General features: G+C 36.2%; 1 protein-coding gene and 1 long non-coding RNA gene across 2 annotated transcripts in view; one reads left to right on the top strand and one right to left on the bottom strand.

The window, feature by feature from the left end:
- Positions 1-345: 345 nt before the first annotated feature.
- The window catches only part of LOC135153564 (uncharacterized), a 28,521-nt gene continuing 10,708 nt past the window's right edge, over positions 346-18,158 (bottom strand). Inside the window, exons 2-5 of the mRNA XM_064096764.1 lie at positions 7,752-8,126; positions 5,955-6,098; positions 5,166-5,309; positions 346-1,808 (exon numbers count right to left, since the gene is read on the bottom strand). Coding sequence (XP_063952834.1) covers positions 1,567-1,808; positions 5,166-5,309; positions 5,955-6,098; positions 7,752-7,971 — 750 coding nt within the window. The 5' untranslated portion in view covers positions 7,972-8,126 and the 3' untranslated portion in view covers positions 346-1,566. The remainder of the gene's footprint in view (positions 1,809-5,165; positions 5,310-5,954; positions 6,099-7,751; positions 8,127-18,158) is intronic.
- On the top strand, positions 11,217-18,086 carry LOC129263034 (uncharacterized). Its single transcript, XR_010293019.1, has 4 exons — positions 11,217-11,343; positions 12,992-13,167; positions 13,830-13,926; positions 14,559-18,086. It is a non-coding gene; the product is annotated as an uncharacterized LOC129263034 (long non-coding RNA).

Here is an 18,158-nt window from a genome sequence, read left to right as displayed (position 1 = left end):
CACCCAAACACAGACATATGCTCACACCACCTACGAACATACCCACACACACACCTCCTCACGTCAACACACCCTCACACACACCCACTCTCATAGACATCTAAATTTTATACAGCCTCTGCAGAACATGAAAGCAGACAGCACGGAGAGTCACAGATCTCAGCTCAATATATTTCTTTCAACACCCCCCCCACCCCCTCGCTGCTCGAACCGGAATTACGCCACTGGTATAAACGATTTCAAGTTTTTAATAAAAAAAAAATGTGTAAAGTTTCAATGAAGAAAATGGAAATTTAAATGAGTATATCAACAAATTATTCTCATCGATGCACATAAAAGATATTTAGATATTTTCAGATATTTATTCATTTATTTTCCGTCAACAAAATACAAACAAACATTACAAAGTCACGTACTATGCACATTATGAATCAGTAAGCAGACACTCTAAATGGATATAATGTATAATAGATCTCAAGGAACACAAATATAATGTACAGCCATTTATTTAAAAATGAATAAACAAACTTATGAAGTCAGTTGAAAACCAACTGCTATTTCAATTAGGCTAAATGATACAAATAAGATTATATAATTTTAATTCTAACAGCATGAGAAAAATTGTACAAGCATTAAACTGAAAATAAATTTCATCAAAATCGGATGCAAAATAAGAAAATTTTAAGTACAAAACACGGGTGATACGCAAATTAATGAGACAGTTCATGACATCTGCAATCACTATTTATATATAATTTTTGTTCATCAAAATTCATAATAATGATAATTTTATTTTTTCTCCTCCATTGTGATGGAAAACATGGTTTGACAACAATGCATTTTTTATTTAAAAAAAAAAAGAGGCCCTAGGCCCTAGATCCATACTTAGTTCAACCATTTCTAGATGAACGAACTAATTGGAGAAAGTAATGATTCTTATTCAGGATAAGTTTTGATACAATTTTAATGTTAAAACAGCCTTCAACATAATAGATATGATTTTGAGGTATTTTCTCTATTTAAATGAAATTCAAACCTTCATAAATTTGTATCCGTATTCTATCAGTCATTACTTTATACAACTTATTTCATCGGGGCCCACAGTTCTACAAGCTTGCTTTCATGGAGGTCCCATCACATTTTTCTGACTTTAGCTTCATAAATTTAATGGTTATTATCATTGTGTTACTAATTTTTATTTGTCTGTAAGTTTATATCATGCAATATTGTTGCTGTTTATTTCATTTATATAATTATGTGAAGCACTGAATGTCAAACTAGAAATATGAAAATATATGAAATGAAAAGTTTTGTCACAGATGCAGAATCTCACAGTGAAGGAGGAAGGTCCGAATTTGTTTTTTTTCTAGAATTTGGGCGCAAAAAAAGAATAAATCAAATAGGGGGCAGCAAATCTGTTTAAGAAGGGGGCGGGATAAATAACATTATCCAACTGGGGCATAGATAGGAGGGGCATGTGGATCCTGGTATGGTGTATACTACAATATAGGTGAACCATAGAGCTATTACTGTGTTTAATAGCTCCATGGATGAACCTTCAATATCCTAAATTGTCACAAATGTGGTGGCTCCAGGATGATTGTTCATATAGCCGTCTCTGGGATCATATTCCCCAAGGAGACAATCAACATCGTCGGCGATGAATGTAAAGCACGAGCACGACTCCGTGGTCGAACACAGGTCCGCACACCGTATCACCGTCGACGCCGTGTGTCGCTCGATGATGTTCCATTCTTTGATTCTTTCGTTCTGAGCGATGAGTTCATACCAAGACGACGTCAGATCACCTGAAAACGACATTGTGATAACTAAAACAATTCGATTCATGGGTCATCTCGTATTATTCTGACATAAGTTAGGTATCATAAGTTTTACCATCGTCGATATCATCCCCCTTTTTGTCATTATCACCAACATATTTTCAAACTATAGGACCTATGCTAAGTTCCAGAATTTAAAGTAATTTATAGTCATAAACTAATACATAGGTTGGCGAGAGGATAATTGGATGTAATGTTTTGAAAATTCACAGGGGCGCGCCCGGGCGGTCCACGGAAATAAAAGAAAGGGGAAGGCTTATACCCGTCCTTTTATTTCCGTGGGGCAGTTGCACCTGTCCCAGAATTAACCCACTCTACTACTACTACTACTACTACTATTACTACTACTACTACTACTACTACTACTACTACTACTACTACTACTACTACTACTACTACTACTACTTCTACTACTACTACTACTACTACTTCTTCTACTACTTTTACTATTACTATTACTACTACTACTACTACTACTACTACCCTCTATAGTAAAATACTAAGAAACCCAGTCCCCCCACAATCTTGGTCTCGTAGTAGAGTATCATTGATACATAAGAGGGGCGATACAAATCTCCCAGAGAATTTTAGAATGATAGCACTATCAAACACGACTGGCAAAATATTTCATCAAATACTTGCTATAGAATTGAATGTTTTGTAACAGAGAATGAATATATAGACCGTACTATTCAGAAGGGATTTTTGCATGGTATATCTGGCTGTCTTGATCACAATACAGTGGTACATGAAATTATCAAACATACAAAAAAATCCCGTAAAACTGCACATTTCACTTGGTTTGATCTGGAAGATGCTTTTGGTTCAGTACCACATGACCTTATCAAATTTAGTCTTGATCGTAATAAGATTCCTAAACCTATCACTGACTATGTCACGAATCTGTACTCTTCCCTTGACGGCTTTGTTTCAACCAAGGATTGGAATTCCCAGCAGTTTCATTTTAGAAATGGTATATTTCAGGGAGATCCTTTATCACCAATAATTTTCTCCTTTGTTTTAATCCATTAATTGAAACTCTCTCAGAGAATAGCCGATTCGGATATGAGTAGATGGTCAAAAGTTCATCACTGCACCATTTGCAGATGACTTTTGTTTAATAACAGGAAATAAAAAAACCCATCAACGGCTCATGATTACAATCTCTTCTCGTATTTTGTCACTCGGGTTGAAATTAAAACAGAAAAAATGTAGAACCCTTTCAATATCAGGAGGTTCCCCAACTGATTTGAAATTTCAATTGGATAATATTGAGCTCGAAACCCTGAAAACGGAAGAGTTTAAATTCCTAGGCTCGTTTGTGACATATGACAACTCATCAGATGATATATTTCAATATGTAAAATCAATTATTGAAAGAGGTATCCAAAACATTGAAAAGGCTTTAATTCGTGATGAATACAAGCTGAAGGTATTTGCTGACTATTTTCTGCCATCACTGAGATTCCACCTTACAGTCAATGAACTTACCGAAACCCACTTAAAGTCACTAGATGCATTGTGTAATCGATATCTAAAAAAGTGGTCTGGCCTTGCGAGACCAGCCACTTTGGCTTTCCTTCATATGTCAGAATGTCTAAATATACCCAACATTTCAGATCTCTATTACGAAGCTCAAACTCAGAATTATACTAGAATAAGAGCAACGTGGGATGCTAAAGTTAACCATTGCTTAGATGTTGCCCTTGAAAGAGAATCTCAGTGGACAAGAAAAAAGTCAACAGTTGTGAACAGTAATAATGTCTTTAAATCGCTTCCAGATACGAATGTCACACTCCCAAAATTGAAAAAGCAGGTTAAAGATTCTCAACTACAAAAAAAGATCACAAGATTGGCTTCTTCATGTCCAATCACTTTCAGTACAAGGCAAGTTTTTTGAATTGGCAAGCATGGAATCAAAATCTGCGGATTGGAAAAGTTTGATTTATAATCTACCAATTAAGTTGCTAAGTTTCTCATGAATTCCCTTTCGGATACACTCAATACAAATGCAAATCTATCTCGCTGGGGGGAAATGTCTTCAGCAAATTATAATAGATGTCAAAATAGAGAAACAGTACATCATGTGCTAAATGCATGCCCTATATTACTTGACGAAGGGCGCTACACTTGGCGTCATGACAACATCTTATTGTATTTGGCCGAATCTATTCAAGAAGGCATAAAGTCATTCGTGGAAATTATTATGTACACAGATCTTAAGGAAGGGCGATGGACAAAGGAAGGAATATATACCATACCACTAGAATGCACTCAAACAAATCTCATACCAGATATCTGCATTTTTTGGAGGAACACAAAGAAACTTCTCATACTCGAATTATCAGTCCCTTTTGAAATGAATATATCCAATGCACATGAGTTCAAATCAAACAAGTACGCCCCCCTAGTCACAGATATAGAAAACAATCGATATTCAGTGTTATTCCTTCCTTTGGAAATCGGCTCTCGAGGCCACATCTCACCGGACAATGCAACGAGGCTAAAGCGGCTGCTGAAGGAAACTGGGAGTCCCGTCCATCTCAAACAATTCCGAAAGAATATATCAAAATTGGCCATCGTGTCATCTTTTGTCATTTATTACTCAAAAAAACTGAATATGTGGGAAAACAAACTCCCTCTCCGTGTTTCAAGTACATAGACGGACTCCATTTTCCTTCCCTTGGCTAACCTCGTTGCACTTCCCAGTACTTTTCTCCATATCGATTGTTGTATTATATTCTAAGTTTTTTTTCTGTATATTGAATTTTATTACCCTGCATTTTCTCATTATAGAGAAATGCTAACCTCGTTGCACTTCCCAGTATTTTTCTCCATATTGATTGTTGTATTATATTCTAAGTTTTTTTTTCTGTATAGTGAATTTTATTGCCCTGCATTTTCTCATTATAGAGAAATGTCCTGGGCGTATATTGTATTCCTTTAATGTGCAGATTTGCAAATAAAGTGATATATAACAACTACTACATACTACAACGACTACTACTACTACTACTACTATTACTACTTCTACTACTACTACTACTACTACTACTACTACTACTACTACTACTACTACTACTTCTACTACTACTACTACCATGACTACTACTACTACTACTACATGTACTATTACTAATTCTATTTAGTTTCGCGAGAAGGTAGTAACTTGTTCTTGTGCAAGGGAAATCTAAATGCCACATCGTGTAGGCTACTACTCAATAAAGGCAATTTTTATCCAAATATCATAATTTATACTTCATGTATATGCTCTTGTATAGCAGGAAGAATATAAGAACAAACCCCGGAGCAAATCGCCATTACCTCTACGTGTTACCGACGTGGTAGTTGCAGTGATTGTTGCTGCCAGTGTTGTCGTCGTCGGCCTTAATGAAGTCTGTGTATCAAGTGGCTGACTTGTAGATGCTGCCGTCACCGGCTCAGTTGATCCAGTTGCTGTTGAACTCTCTGTTTGAAATAAAATCCAAAGTAGACACAAAGGGCAATAGAAATTCCATGAAAAAAAAATTCTCGGAAATTGAATTACTCAATCTAAGAATTATTTCTTGAATGCTCGAGCACACGATAACATGGATAAGGTTAGCCGTGCTAAAGCCGGGGTATACGCAGCGTTTGAAATTAGTCGTTATGTTGAATATAGTACATTTACAACTACTACTACTACTATACTACTACTACTACTACTACTAGTTCTATTTGGTTCAGCGTGCAGGATTATTACACTGTTAAAGGAATAGCAAGTTGTTTAAGCCTGTCACTCTAAAAAAATTGTTTAAACTTTATTGTAATTGTTTTAACTTTTTAAACAACCTGTTTAAACTTTTTAAACAACTTGTTTAAAAAGTTTTAAACAGTTGTTCAAAAGTTTAACCAGTATGGTTGTTAGAGTGACGGGCTTAAACAACGTGCTTAAATTAAAAAAAAATAAAGTGTACTCGTTGCCTTGTTCTTGTGAAGAGAAATCTGGATGCCGCATCGTGTAGATTACCAATCAATAAGGGCATTTTTGTCCAAATATATCAACTTATAAGTAATGTATGAGATCTTGGAAGAATATAAATAAGGACAACCCCCGGAGCAAATCGCTATTACCTCTACGTGTTGCCGACGTGGTAGCTGCGGTGATTGTTGCTGCCAGTGTAGTTGTCGACGGCCTGATTGAAGTCTGTGTATTAGGTAGCTGAGTTGTAGATGCTGTCGTCACTGGCTCAGTTGATCCGGCTGTTGTTGAGCATTCTGTTATTCATATAACATCCAAAGTGGACACAAAGGGCAATTAACCATGACACCAAAAAGTTAGTCTCAATAAACATTAAAAAATGTATAAAAAGAACCAAAACAAAACACAACAAGGTTTCATGAAAATCCAACAAACAATAAGACTTATGACATTTTAAATACTAGAAATTAATTTTGTTACGTCACATGCGATCAGCCGCATATTATGTCTTTCGATAAAAATTCCATTAAAAGATTATCTCGGAAATTTATATTCCTTTAATCTAATGATATTTTTCACAGATGATATGAGGAAAATAATTTCAATGATCATGAAAAATAACGAACTGACATTCTTTGAATTTATTTACTACATTACATAATGATCCCGATAATTACATGGTCAGTTATTCATTTTACGTCGTCATAACTCTACATTAAAAAAAGGGGGACTCTGTTTGTGATGGATTTTCGTTAAAACTTGATTCATTTTTTTTCGTACCAACTTGACACCATGCAAAGCCTAAGACCCCTGTTACACATGCGTCGGCTTTCAAAGCCGGCCCCGGAGGCGGCCTCACGCCTGCAATTTGAAGCCGCCTCAAAATCATCAAACCCCTGTTACACATAGTCTCGGGCCCGCAATTTTGCGTCTACACATAGGCCGGCCTCACGTCGCCTTTTCACGAGCTGACGTTGGGGCGCACTTCATGTAAACAAACGCTTAATATTTTCGCGCGGTTTGCAGGTCTTTTTAATTGCATTGGATCTCATCGACATCGCGACCGATCCGTACACATATCTTACCTCCATATTTTGTTTATATAATTGCATTATGAAGGTTAAGAATATCGTAACTATTATTTCTGATCGAAGGAGGGAATTTCGACGTGCTCAAAAAAGGCGATTCCGGGAGTTTGAAGCTCGGGGCGAGGCTTACCTATAATATATACTGCATGCCTGGTCCAAATGGCAAAAGCGCGCCCGGCCGATGCATTGTTGATGATGACAGGTCGCGTCACTTCCGCTTATAAGCCGGCGCCGAGTCCACTTTGGTGTTACACCTACCGATTGCGGGACTGAGTCCGGACTCGGGCCGGCCTCAAACCACATCCAGAGGTGGACTGAGTCCACCTGGCCTCAGTCCGGCTTTTCAAAAAAAGTTGATGTTACACATACGTCGAGCCGCCTCCGGGGCCGGCCTCAGTCCACTTGCAAACGTATGTGTAACAGGGGTCTTATATCCGTATTTAAACAAAGTGATTTACGTGACTTGTGAATGCATAATCATTAACATAAAAGCTTTCTTAATTGCACTTTTCAAAGTATAATTTGTCGGCATTTTCATAAATCCGAAATGACATGATTGGTTGACAGACATTACTGAATCTAACAATCCGCTAGAATGACCAAATCTGAAAATCGGTTCCTAATCTTCTGTCATATGGCATTGAATGCTTTGACACCGAAAATGACCATTGAGCCTATTGTAGGTTGCTGGTTTTGGCCGTGAGGCATAACAGTATTGGTTATCATGCACTAACCGGGCCACTAACATCACCAAATGATTTTTCCAAACTAATACATGGAACATCTACCCGCATAAATATTTTTGAAAAACAAAATTATTCATAAAAATTAATGTATTATGAGCTACTGAAAGAAAATTACCAATTTCTTTTTCGCAAGTATATTGATATCTTATAGAACAATCAGTGTCCTGCCATGTATACTCTTCATATTTGCTTATGCGGAGACATTCCAGTCCTTGATCGTGGCTGTTGTGATCTGTGTTTTGGTAGGTGAGACTGGACCCATCCATCCAAACCGCTGTTCCATTATCGTCGAGGGTTAGCCCGATCCAGCAGTACAGGGCATCGTGGTCATTCATTAGGCGCTCAATGTAATTCTGTTCGTCCTCACTCTGTATGTAGACCAGATGAAAGTCATAGTTGGAACATTCTGTTTCCGCATCATGAAAGGACCTTTCAAGTGACCTAAAGAAATAGCACGAATCCCCATGTTGCTCTGACTCATATTCACTTGCTGAAAATGTAAAAATTAATTCAGTATTTGAATTGAAATATACAGCATATTCCGAGTAATAATATTTGTTTCCACATACTAAAATTAATCAATCAATTAGAAAGAACAATTAAAAGGGAACCGAGTATACACTCCAGGGGAGCATTTCATGAAAGGATTTTATCCGACAAGTCCTGTTTTATCTGACAATTACCAGGGTAACAGTACCTCTCAGCCAATCAGAACCAAGGAAAGTTGTCCGATCTGACAACTTGTCAGACAAAAATGTTGATGAAACGCTCCCCTGTGGTACACCGAAGCCGCGTTTTCATTATAGTTACGTGTCGTCCATAATGTTTGACTTATTACATATTTTTTACATATTCGAAGTGGCCCTTACGAAAATGTCGTGTGGTATATCTGTGTGGTACCCGGCTTTACCACACGAATTACCACATGAATGTAGGTTACCACATGAACATCTGTGGTAATTTTCCATATCCTTGTGTGGTAACGTCAGCTGGTGGCTGTGGTAATTTGTTGTCTATGTGGTACTTCTGTGGTAAATCAAAATTACCACATGAATGCATGTTACCTCATATGCCATTGTGTGGTAATGTAAATTCAAATATGTGGTATTTGTGTGGTATTGTTATATTTCTGTGGTAAATCAAAATTACCACATGAATGCATGTTACCTCATGATGCCATTGTGTGGTAATGTAAATTCAAATATGTGGTATTTGTGTGGTATTGTTATATTTCTGTGGTAAATCAAAATTACCACATGAATGCATGTTACCTCATGATGCCATTGTGTGGTAATGTAAATTCAAATATGTGGTATGTGTGGTATTGTTATATTTCTGTGGTAAATCAAAATTACCACAGGAATGCATGTTACCTCATGATGCCATTGTGTGGTAATGTAAATTCAAATATGTGGTATTTGTGTATTGTATACTTCTGTGGTAAAACAAAATTACCACATGAATGCTTTACCTCATGATGCCATTGTGTGGTAACGTGTGGTATTTGTGTGGTATTTTTATACTGCTGTGGTAAATCAAAATTACCACATATGAAAGCATGTTTCCACATTAGCCCATTGTGTGGTAATGTAAATTCAAATATGTGGTATTTTTGTGGTGTTATGCTCTGCGGTAAATCAAACTTACCGCATGAATGCAATACCACATGATGCCATTGTGTGTCAATTCAAATATGTGGTATTTGTGTGGAATTATACTGCTGTGGTAAATCAAAATTACCACATGAAAGCATGTTACGTCATAGCCCATTGTGTAGTACTGTCAATTCAAATATGTGGTATTTGTGTGTTATTGCCCTTCTGTTGAAAATCAGAAATACCACACAAAAAAAGTTTTCACACCCATAACTTAGACCCCCCTCAGCTCACCCCCTATCAAAATTAAAAATTGATTCGCCGGAGGGGGGGGGGCAGGGTGACCAGACGTCCCGTATTTCCCGGGATTGTCCCGTATTTTGCTTCTTTGTCCCGGCAAACCCTTCCCGGGACGCCTATTTGTCCCGTATTTCAGAATATTGAACAAAATATATTTAAAAGTGACGAATTTTCATTAAAATAACCAACAGATGACGAAGCAGAGACAACAATAAAATCGATAAATAAACTTTTGCAAGGTGATTTTCTTGCTAACCCAATCGAACTGGCCTCCTGCCTTTGTGTGACAGGCTAGTACTAGCAAGGCATGTAGGATCGGAGCAGATTCTCTACACCAAACACAATGAAACATGCCAAAATAATCACAAAATCGGCGGGAAATTTGTATAATTATATTATGGGTTCTCAGATTACTGATTTTGGGATGTAATCGGAGGAACAAGTTATTGAGTTTTCATAACTAGATCTAGTTGTTTCAACTTTCGTTTTGAGTCTTGTTCTATATAATGCCGCGATGTTTCATCTAATTTTTAAGTAAAAAAAGAATCACTTTGAAATTTTATTTATTTCTAAAACATTTTTTTAAAATATATTTTAAAAACACCAAATATCATTATGATTTTTGTTAGATGATTGGAATTTTTTGCTTGAAGTTTGAACTTTTCTATCCTTCTTTCTTCATCCTTCTATCCTTCCTGCTTGCCCGTTTTTGTTCCATCTATCTCTATTTCCTATTTGCCTTTCCTGATCCTTTCTCTCTCTCTGTGTTCATTTTTTTCCCTTCCTTTTTCTTACCCGTCTTCTTTATCAAATTTCCTTTTTTTATTTCCTCCATTCTTTCTTTCAACTTTTTTCTTCCCCTCCCTTCCTCTCCTTTTTATTTTATTTCCTCCATTCTTTCTTTCAACTTTTTTCTTCCCCTCCCTTCCTCTCCTTTTTATTTTATTTCCTCCATTCTTTCTTTCAACTTTTTTCTTCCCCTCCCTTCCTCTCCTTTTTATTTTAATTCTTTCTCTTCTTCCATTATGTTTTCACTCCTTCCTCACTTCATTCTTCCTCCCTCTCTTTCTTTCATTCTTTATTTTATTTTTCCTTATAATTCTTTCCCTTATTATTTCTCTCCCTCCCTTAATTCCTTCCTTCCCTCCTCCCTTACTGTTTCCTTCTTTCTTTGTTTCTTTCTTTCAAAGAATGAAGAAAACATTTTTCTTTCCTTCATTCTTTCTTTCCTCCTCCTTTTTCTTACTTTTTTTCTTTCTCTCCTTTATTTTGTCTTTCACACATGTATTCTTCTTCCATTTCTTTCTTTTTCTCTCTTTCTGTATTCAATTCAAAGAATGGCGGAAACTTTTTTTCTCTTTTTTATTCTAACTTTCTTTTATTCTTTTTTTATTTTTTCCTTCATTTTCCCCTTAATTTTTTTTCTTCTCTTAATTTTCATCTCTTTTCTTTCGCCTTTTCTTTCTTTCCTTCATTCTTTCGTTCACCCTCCCTTCCAATTTTTTAAAGTTTTTTACAGGTGTAACACGGTGTAGCCTTCTTTGTTGATCTTTTTTTGATTGTCCCTTATTTCATTTTGTGAAATCTGGTCACCCTGGGGGGGGGGGGGGGGCGGCGACAGGCTTGCGCATGCGCACTTACCGCCAACATTTGAAAAGAATACCGTTTGCGATGCCGCAACCGTTGCGTTGCAGTTTATTGAGCTCGATCGAGAAGTGGGCCTGGGACGAAGAAGGCCGTTAATAATTCAACTACTTAAAGAATGCGGGTTAGATGTGGACGACTTCGAAGACATTTGCAGTAGGCTAAACAGTAAGTTAGATAACCATTTTCTATGATTTTCTTTTCGTAGTTTGTTGAATGCCCCGGCTTGCAACTAGCTAAAGATTTCGTCAATGAAAATGACATGACACTGGCAATCCCATCCTGTCTAACCGGGCGCTCGCCCGGCCCCGAGCGCCTGCTCGCTGCTGTGATGTGGACCACTGGCTGGTGGTCTCAAGTCTGCACACAGTCACAGCACACCTAAACGATTTGAGTTTAGATTTAACGTGAATTTCCTGTTATTTTACAAAATCTTTCAATTGATGATGTTCCTTGTATTCTTATGAGTAAGTGTGCAAAAAGTCTCATTAAAAATTAAGAGAAATAATTGATTTTCTTGGGAAAATATCTCGGCCAGTCATGGTCATTTACTTGCATTTTGATTGAACAAAATTATTAAGTTAGTGGTACTGGTACGGTAGCCCGACAGCAGATCAGAATGACATGAGAAATTGAGAATGAACGTTAAGAATATTACTTAGAAATTAGCGGGACAATTATGTGGAACAATTCATTTTATGATAAAAATTTCTTGATAACTATCGGGAAACGGTATCATGTAAAAATGAAAGGCTACGTCGGACCCGGGTCGCACCGCGGACAATTCAGTTTAACATGCATTGTAGCGTATAGCATGCATGTCCAGCTCAGCTAGGCGCGCTGGCAACGCGGGCTAGTGTGGCTGCTCAGCTCAGGCTTGGCTGGCTGGCTAGCCGGCTGGAAGTGGAAATGCGCCAGTTTCTATGCATGGATATTTTTCCGGTCATCAATAAGAAGATCGTAGTTTGTTTGTTGCCGAAATGATTCTGAAACATCCTTTACTTTTGAGGATTGATGATGAATGATGCAACAATTATTTCCGATGACTTTTCCCCACTTTTTATGATTTTTTTTTGCCCGTGACGCATATAGACTTTCTAAAATTGATCGTCCAGACACACAACCTGTCTGGACACACAACAACTGGGTAATACTAATAGTGGCCGATGTCTGCGCACTTATTCACATGATGCGAAGATTTCGATAAGAAAGCACAGTCACAGAGGCTGCATTTTGAGGACGTCACATGGAAAGAATTCCATATGCAATTCCAATGTACCCCCCACCAACATGATAAAAAATAAGATTGTTGAGACTTAATTCCATTCCAGTTCGTTCACTTCAGATTTTTCTATAATTTTTTTACCCTTGTTTTGGCACCTTAGTTGGGACTTGAGATCACCTCGTTTTATTTGCAGTCAAGACCTGTTCCTGCTATGCTAGCAAGAAGTGCTGATGCCGGAAGGGGTATTTTAACGATTATCAGCCAATAGTTCGCCTAGACTTGACTCACAGACCCTTGAGTAAATAAACCAATGTCTATGGACAATTACACACACTAGATACATCCATACATGCTCGAAATTTGACTGAATAAAGCCATATTTTAGTATGTATTTCCACTCCTAGTACTATCCACTACCCCATCATATATGTTCTATATTGTGCTAGATATATTATTCTGAACCTTCTTCATGTTTTTATTTTCAATTTTAGTGGGGTTGCATATGGAACTCTTGCCAATGCCCTAAATTCATTATTTTCCAACCATTTTAAGTCAGATTTTTTATGAATAGATCTGTTTATGACATTCCAGGAGAAAGAGAGGGAGACCCAAAACTACTTGTCCTGGCATCACATTTGAGGAGGAGATGGAGTCGGTGAATATGACCTAGCCCGGGGGAGTTTCCAGAAGACGGCCCAGAACCACTGGCCGCCAGGAGTGGAGGTCCTTTGTTGTTGCTCTACATGTCAGGAGGCATCGGGCAGTAGGTAAGACTAAGTACAGTAGGCTCTTTCAGGTGTAAAGTTTATTTTTTGTTTGGAGTCGTTGCGTATCTTCCATTATCAGAATCGCGCAGATTCGGATGTGCGCAATCTTAGGGCACCTTATCTGTCAATGGTCCTAACTGTACTTAGAGGACTCTGTGATGATATTTTTATCATTTTTACATTGTACAAGGGGTATTTTCATTCACGGAGCTAGACAAGTCTCTGTTGCCTGTAGAACTTGGTACACAAAGATGGATTTCCCTTAAAAAATCCACCTTTCCCACAATAATTTTGGGCAAACATTTGATTTTTCCAATTTGTAAGCCTTTTGTTATCTAAATATACAAAATTAAGGCTTAAGAAATGTTACTTTTAAGCAGGTAAACATTTCGAAGGATCACTTGCTTGCAATTCCCAAGCTATATAACACAATGACATGACCTTTAAGTCGAGAGACGTCCATATGCAAGAAAATACAGAGGGAATTGGTGCAAATGCATAGCTGATTGTGCTAGTACTAGATTCCTGGCTGACGTGTATCGGTTTGGACGTTCTAATGACAAGTTTAGAGTGTAATTTGGCGCTAATAGAGTTTCACAACGGTTGGCATGATTTCTTGGCATGATTGAGGTTAACATTTTTTTTTTTTCTCTCTTTTGCAGCCCTGGTAGAAGCACCATCTTGATACCATCATTCAAACTCTCATCAGCTGTATCATTATAGGTGGACTAAAAGAACAATATTCATGCAGATATAATGGTGTGTACAAATTTATCCTTTGTGGAAGGTATTTTTTATAATTATTGTGTTATTTTGATTATTTACATGTGCATGAACATGAGATGCAGTTAAATAATTTTGATTTTGTAACCACTCTGATACAAAGCTTGTCTAATAATTAATGCCCTTACAAGGTTCATGCTGTTGTCAATTCAAACGTATTAGATAGGCATAAGTGAAACATCAACATCTGACATGCATTTATTATCACATCAGAATTGATCTTCGTTATGTGAAATTGGCAACTTGTAATTTCTTATTCAAACTGATGGAATTATCCCATAACCATTTAAAACACATTTAAAAAAAGCATGAATTAAAATCATGTTTAATTAAAATAAATATTTTTTTTTTAAACTTTAAAATGTCCTTCCCTATACAGAGATGGTTTGGAGGTGCAGCAGATCTTGAGGGCATCAAGCCCCCCTCCCCCGACCTGACTTTACATGTTAATATTTGAAGTATAAATATGGAACAAACCCCACATTGTTTTTTAATCATTTTTTAAAAAGTTTGGAAATTGATATTGAAACCATGTAGTTTTTAATGAATATTAAATAGTTAATGCAGGAAAGGCTTTTATGTTTATCTTCTTCTGTTATTTATTGCAGATGCCTTAAGTTGAAATGGAAGGTGTCCTGAATCTGCACCCTTTTATCTGGTTTCGTAACTCCTTTCATAGTGCTATTGGAACCTGCTCCCTACCAGTATAACATCAAACAGATTGGAAGAATAAAGGCCAATGGGAAGTGCCTTTTATATTTCTACTTGCCACAAAGCAGTCCATGGTTTAGCGCAATCTAAACTGGACTATTGTAATGCTCTTCGTGCTTGAATTAGGGCGATCTGGACTGACTGCAGATAGTACAGAATGCTGCATCTATTGTGCCATTTGCCATACGCCAACTTCGCTGGCTGCAAGTCAAGGAAAGGATATACATGAACATCAGTGTCCGTCTCCTGATTTTCAAAGTCAATGACAGAGATCCAGATTACATGTATTATAAGGAATCCCTTGTGCGTCATTTTTATTCTAGGCGCACTTGCCTTTTTATTTTTGTGATCATTACGCACCTACAAATTAGCTACTGGTGATGCAACTTTCTCCACTACTGCTCCAAGGCCATGGAATTAGCTCCTTCCTCTCCTCCAGTTGTCAACAACCTTGGATCAATCCAAATACAATTTGAGAAGACCTACTATATTCCTGATCTTTGCTCTGTACCTACAACAATACTGTCACTGCCTGGTAATTTGAATTTTTTAAAATCTCATGTGCTGACTACAGTAGGATGGCGTCTCAATTCATCCAAATTAGACAAGGGATGATAAAGTAATGTATGACATTCTAACCTCTGCATTATTTTGGTGAAAGAGCTCTAAGCATATATGCAAGTAGCAAGCTGATGATGTCATACTGACGTACATTGTACATGTACACGTATCCCCAACTTATTATTTTGTATATAAAATTGTGCATTTAATTTTGTTTACCAAGAATGAAACAAATCGGATTGTAAACTGTATTGATGTGACTTACCTGTATTGATTATTGCTGGAAGTTCTTTCGCTACATGGGATTGGAAGACATACTTATTACACACATGAAGTAAATTATTATTTTATCTGGTAACATGAGAACAATAAAAATGTGGGCATGATATCATAAACTTACATGTATCTACTTGCATGTGTTGATGACCAATATTTTTGTAATTATTTTTTTTTTAATTTTATCTGATTTTGATAAAATTTTCACTATTTTGCATGGTAAAAATTACTTTATTTTAGATTATGTTGAGCCCGTATCATATACAAGTACAACTTTAAAGATAAATTACCAGTTGTAGTAACAATCTTAAAATGAGTTCGAACAGAATCCAATAGAATTACCAGCAAAGTATAAAAGACATGTGCCATAATTAATTATAGCTCGGGAAGAAAATGTGTAATTGCTGAGAAATGAGCAAAATAAGCATGTAATTCTATCCAATGTCAGGTATTTTTCAAATCAATCATAATACACTGTCCTGTCCCACATGTTCTTTTCTGTGTTAGTGATCATCAAAATAATTAATTTTAAGTTCAAAATTAGTGATTTTACAAAAATACAAGCTTACATTAATGTACCAGATCTAGAGATTATGTACAATATTTTGACAATTTCTCATGAAATAATTGTTTGCTGCAACTGCTGTCTTTTTAATACGTTTAAGTGATAGTGTAATACAACCACAAACTTTTCTTAAGAATTAATGTACATGTATGATTCTTTCACCCAAATTTACATGCATTGATACTGTTGACTACTTGCCAAAAGTTCCTGCCAAAAGCCTTTTTTAACGATGTACATGCTTTTATAGACGACCTGCCAAAACATTGTATTGTATTATATTCAAGGTCCAACCAAAAAGAGATGAATAAAATGTTTGAAGGAAATTGAAATTAACTTTTAAAATGATAGAGCTCTGTCAATGCAGTATTATTACAGGGTTCCCACAGTCATGGAAAATCCTGGAAAAAAATTGGTCATGGAAAGTCAGGGATATGTGAAAAGTCATGGAATTGCATTTACCTCTTGGCTATGACAGCTTTCTAGTTTTTTATGTCTCACAACTCTCATACTCTGTGATTGTACTCTACTATTATAATTGGTGTTCATGATCATAACATGTCTGATTTTGTAAACTGTGCCAGAAAGGAATTAAGTCATGGAAAGCAGCAATTTAGTCATGGAGAGGTCATGGAATTCTGTTTTCAAATTTCTGTGGGAACCATGAATAGGTTTGTGCACTTGACACAGTGTGCACTACAGATGAACTTTGTAATGCCATGATATAAACCAGTACAATATCTTAAAGGAAAATAAAACCCAAAATATAATACCACATGATACCATTGATAAATACAGGACAATGAAAACGAATCCACTCATATACCCCCAATCCGATGTCCCAGTATGGAGTACCACCTTTTCAAAGTTGGCATCTTCTGGTACAAAGTCTATGGATGGGGATTATTCCGTCAGCGATGAACTACATCTCTAAACGTTTGGGCATTATATATTCTATTTCATCGATAATAAATCAAATGTACAGATAAAACTCATAAAATATTAATTAAAATTTGTTTAATATTATATGATAGGTTCAAATTACGACTTGATGAGTTTTAATGATAAAAATTACACCCTAATCTACGATTTACAAATTGGCAGCGGAAATTGGGGTGTAAATCTTATCATTAAAACTCATCAAATTGTATTTTGAACCTACCATATATTAAACAAATTTTAACTAATATTTTTATGAGTTTTATCTGTACATTTGATTTGTTATTAATAAAATAGAATATATAATGCCTGAACGTTTAGAGATGTAGTTCGTCGCTGATGTAATAATTTCCTAACTAACCCCGCGAAAATGGCGACCTCCATCCAGAAACTTCGAACCATACTGTAAGAGGCCAACTTTGAAAAGGTGGTACTCCGTAATTGGATTAGGGTATGAGTGGATTCATGTTGATTGTCCTGTATTTATCAATAATATCATGTGGTATTATGTTTTGGGTGTTATTTTCCTTTAATTCAGATATTACATGCCAGGGTATTGTCCTAGTTTTCATTTTCTCCAAATACATATTATCATCTCTCGTCTATTTCTACTTGCCCTTCAGCCTTGAAGTAAACTTGGGATAATTATGCATTTTGTTATACGCAATTTTGAGTACAGTGCACTTTGCCGCAGCTACTTATATATTACCTATTGTAGACACATCCTTATGTTTTGTTCATTTTCTTAAAAACGATTAAGAGTTTAATCATTTTTGTCTTTAAGCATAAAACAAAGAGTAAATCAGTCCATTCTGTATGTGTGACCTGCAAAAAAACTACAATGGTCGTTAATTTGGTTTGCTGAAAAGCCAGATAACCTTTGAGGTAACTTTTTAAAGTATTTAGAAGAAATGTATCTTTTTTAAAAGTATTTATATGCACTGTAACTAATTTCTTTGATAGTTACTATTATGTTACACTGTTTGTACAGTAAAGCAGCTGTTACACAATTTTTGTCAATAGCAAATCTAAACCAGTATTGTAAATTGATGACTCTATGAGCTAAATACCAGTACTTTCTATATCACTTGTAAAATCATTTGTTGTCTGTTCATTGAAGGTGTTGTATTTTCTTAATCTTATAAAAGTACATAGGGTC

The sequence above is a fragment of the Lytechinus pictus genome, chromosome 1 (assembly GCF_037042905.1).
Source record: "Lytechinus pictus isolate F3 Inbred chromosome 1, Lp3.0, whole genome shotgun sequence".
Lineage (NCBI taxonomy): Eukaryota > Metazoa > Echinodermata > Echinoidea > Temnopleuroida > Toxopneustidae > Lytechinus > Lytechinus pictus.
Note: the sequence above shows the minus strand (reverse complement) of the source record. Positions and strands in the feature narration are given on the sequence as shown.